At 40.2% G+C, this 4,051-nt stretch overlaps 1 protein-coding gene across 1 annotated transcript in view; it reads right to left on the bottom strand.

Annotated features, from left to right (window-relative positions):
• The window catches only part of LOC145483534 (uncharacterized), a 45,878-nt gene extending 42,618 nt beyond the window's left edge, over nucleotides 1-3,260 (bottom strand). The window contains exon 1 of the mRNA XM_081462063.1: nucleotides 1,910-3,260. Within this exon, the coding sequence (XP_081318189.1) occupies nucleotides 2,007-2,885 (879 nt within the window). The 5' untranslated portion in view covers nucleotides 2,886-3,260 and the 3' untranslated portion in view covers nucleotides 1,910-2,006. The remainder of the gene's footprint in view (nucleotides 1-1,909) is intronic.
• Nucleotides 3,261-4,051: the final 791 nt, after the last annotated feature.

The raw sequence follows: 4,051 nt of genomic DNA, 5'->3' as shown, positions 1-4,051 counted from the left end.
TACTTTAAAGAGCTGGTATCATTTTATTTTGATTATATTTCACCAAAACAAAACAATCTAGCCACGCGCCGACAGGTATAATTTTCAACGGCTTAAGCGGTCAAATTTGATCTGAATTTGCAAATGAAGTACAGGTGAATTTATAAATTTATAAACTTCGGAATATTATCTGTAATAAACAATCATTTTCCTTGCTGCCTTCTTCTAGTTCAGAGAAACCCAGGACTGGGAGACAAAGCTTTAAAACTATTTTGTGAAAGGCCACCAACTCAGAAATAGCAGGCGAATAGCAGGCTGATGTAAAACAACATAGCACAAAAACATAATTCATTTCATCTGGCATGGCAATATTCGTCGAATTCAAAACAACTTCTAACGCAGCAGTAACCTGTTCGTGTAATTTTCGAAAATCAAATAATCTATGGACTCTGAAGCATATAAAAACATGGAATACTTAGCAACTGATGAGTAATTATCACCATTTAAATTAAAACTGACCCTGGCTACAATATCACATAGTAGAAGCGGAAACCATGACGAAAGAGAAGAAGGCGAATTAAAATAAGAGTGGGAGGGGGCACTGGAACGAGAACGTCGTTTTCCGCGAAAAAATAAAACTTTAGCAACGAAGATGCTCCAGGACGACTTCTCTATGAATTCTCATTCAGATCCCTTCCATATCTAGCTTGGGAAAGGCTTAGGGGAGTCTAAATATAATTCTGATACAGTAGTCACACAGGTCCTCACCTTTAGTAGTCATCAAGGCCTTTTTCCCTTTTCTAGGCCTTTTGGAAAATATTATTTTCCAAGTTGTAGTGGGGGAACGATTTCACTCCATCACTCCATCACTTCCTGTTAGACATTTGGAATCCCCATATCAAAACACCTGCAGGAATGCTCGTCGGAAAATTTAAATTTAACTCCTAAAGGAGACTAATATGGGTGCTGCTCGAGCTTCATTAGACCCTTGAAAGATACCACTTAAAACGGAATAGGTTCGATTACAAGCCAATGTTCAAGAAAGGATCCCGCGAACACTGTTAGACCCGACTTGCGTGCTCCAGAGATCAGCGGAAATCAAGCGTTACACAGAACTAAATGAGAGCGTTTCTTTTACTACTATTTCTTCAAGTGCACCTTAAAGGATACTTTGACAGCTGGTGACGTTTCGTCATCAACACCCTAAGTGAGACCAGAACCCTTGATTTGTACCCAAGACGACGACCCGACCTTTTCATATTCGAGTACCCCCCCCCCCGGATTTCCAACATCACGCCGTCTAAGGCCGTTTTACAGCCGCTAACACCGTGTCAAGTTAGTTATTCTTTGAATTTCTGACGCAAGTACTCAATATCTTACCACAGAAATGATCTACATTGAATAGATTTTCACACCAACGATTTCATACAGAGAAGCTAATTATTTCCCGAAGGTGTCCCTTTATACAGATGCAACCGTACTCGATTGCCGAAAAATAAGATATTGAGAATCACAAAATTGATGAGCTGTATGAATTTTTCCAATGATTCAAGCCGTGATTTAAGAGTGACTTCCTGTAAATACTACGGATAGGTGTGCAAAATGCAAAAATCGAATTCCCTCAAACTTTTTCACAAGAAAGCCCTCTGGAAACTATTTAGGAAAACACAACTTTTAGTTCTCCGAGGTTGTTTTGACCTGGATGAAGGTATTTTGTACCCAACAGTATGCCCTCGTCATCGGGACCTATGGGAGATAAGGTGACGTAGCAACAAAAAGCACTGTTCCTGTCCAGAGCAATGGATACAACATGAGACGAACCAGAAGGGGGATCGTGGGATAAATCTGGTTCAGTCGAGAAGACTCCACCCTCAGACGCAAATTTTGTTGCCTGCCTGTTCATAAGAAAGTGTATTGTCGTTTGTCTCACGATGTAGTCACTTGAGATGTAGATCGCGACGTTTCGACTGCTTACTGCTAGTCTTCTTCAGGCGATAAGGTCTACTGATTCCACGGTATCATTTATATCACAAAGGTCGGCTGTGATTGGTGCATTTCGATCCTCCTATTGTTCCATTGTTCCGACGAGTAGCTGTTCCCTCAGTGGTTCGCTGTTGTACTGTTCTCCTGTTGTTGTGTTTCTTGATCGTGGGCATCCATGCTTCAGGAATTTCAATTCCACTATCCCTGTTGATGTTATTAGGGTGAAGTCTTATGGAAATAGCTTCCTTGACCCTACGTGTGTACCAGTGAGGATCTCGATCAATAAACTTGACCTCATTCCAGATAGGATAGTGGCCAGTCTCGTGGGTGTGTTCAGAAACGGCGGAGGTCTGGGTACGGGTGAGTCGTATATACCTGTCGTGTTCTTTGATCCTCTCCTGCATAGATTTCCCTGCTTTCCCGATGTACACTCTGCCGCACTCACAGGGAATCCTGTAGACAACACCATCTTGTTTAGCCGGGTTGACGGTGTCCTTTGGTCGCACTAAGTGTGACCGAAGTGTCGTGTCCGACGTGAAGACGGTGCGAATGCCTTGTTGTTCTAGGCAGCGGCGGAGAGACTCCGAAACTCCTTGGACGTAAGGTAAAACGGCGTTGGATTTAAATTCCGCGTTGGGCTCTCTTCTTGGGGTTGTTCGTGCCTTTGTGATCTTCTGTACAAACGAGGAGGGATATCCGTTCGAAACAAGTACAGATACCCAGACCTCAGCCGTTTCTGAACACACCTCGAATATCTTTGCCACATTATCCAATTTTAACAAATTGAACATGTGCGGGATTAGAAACCCTCGGACCGCACATGACGCACATGCCACCGACGATTTGAGAATAACTGCAGGTGGCCATTTTTTAGTTGTCATTGTCATGTGATACCACACTTGAGGATCACACGACCGCGGCATAAAAATAGTAGATCCAGGTTCTTCATTTCACCGTAATGAGAGTTTCAAAATTTTGTAGACTTATTTCACAAGAGTCTTTATCAAGTAGTCTCAAAGCATTATGATGTCAAAAGATATAATAAATATATTTTGATGAATTCGATTTGCGAAAAGCGATTTGTCAATTATCGTCACGCCATCTGACCGCTATCACACCCGGTGTAACGTTGCTGAGTAAATCAAGCCATGCATGTGGACGGTAAGTCCAAAACTATATGTTGTTTTAAAATCGGAGAAGAAAACCCTCTACTTGGCAATACCATTTTGTTTTAATGAGAACACGAAACGCTTTGCAGCACACGAAATAGAACTTAGATGGAATAAATTTAATATCCACAAATTTCCGCTTCAGTAAACAAATACGCACGTACTCAAAAACAAGTTAGAACTCCTTTTCAGCGTAAAAAAAGTATTACTTTCGATAAAATTGTCCGCAGAAGATAAAGAATAACTACAAATCATTTAAATGGGGGAAAGGGTCGCATTCAGGCTAAGATTTCAACTGTTGTTTAGGTTACCTCTTGTATTCATGAGGACAACTGTAAGTTCAAAGGTCATAAACTTTAAGCGAGTACCGTAAATATTTTCGGTCGTCTAAATTCGCAGTTTAAGTTGCCCAAAAATTTTATTTCACAGAACGATAGAGGAAACCTTACTCTTTCTATAGAATATCATCTTTACAGCGGAATCCATGTACCAGGTAGGGAGTTTTGCCGTTGAAATTTGCCAAAATCGAGCTCTCTGATAATGCTGTTTAGGAGGGTAAATTTGAATTTTTAAGAAAAATTCAGGTTTGAATCTTTTCCAATTCTAATAACTGTACTTTGTAAAGGAAGGGTCATTGAATTGTGTAACATCGAAATAGATTTGATATTTGTTTTAGTTTTCTTACACGAGTCGCAAATACGAAGCACATTTCTCAGTGGTTCGAAGGCTTCTTCAAGGGTGAAAATTAAAAAATCGCTTTACTTAAAAAATATAAATCCAAATGAACTACAAGTTGTATTTTCTTAAATAGTTTTCAGAGGGCTTTCTTATGAAAAAGTTTGAGGTAATTGAAATTTTGCTTTTTGCACACCTATCCGTAGTATTTACAGGAAGTCACTCTTAAAGTTTTAGATGATCAA

This window comes from Orbicella franksi, chromosome 4 (assembly GCF_964199315.1).
Source record: "Orbicella franksi chromosome 4, jaOrbFran1.1, whole genome shotgun sequence".
Taxonomy (NCBI): domain Eukaryota; kingdom Metazoa; phylum Cnidaria; class Anthozoa; order Scleractinia; family Merulinidae; genus Orbicella; species Orbicella franksi.
The sequence above is the reverse complement of the archived record's forward strand: the minus strand, read 5'-3'. Positions and strand labels throughout refer to the sequence as shown.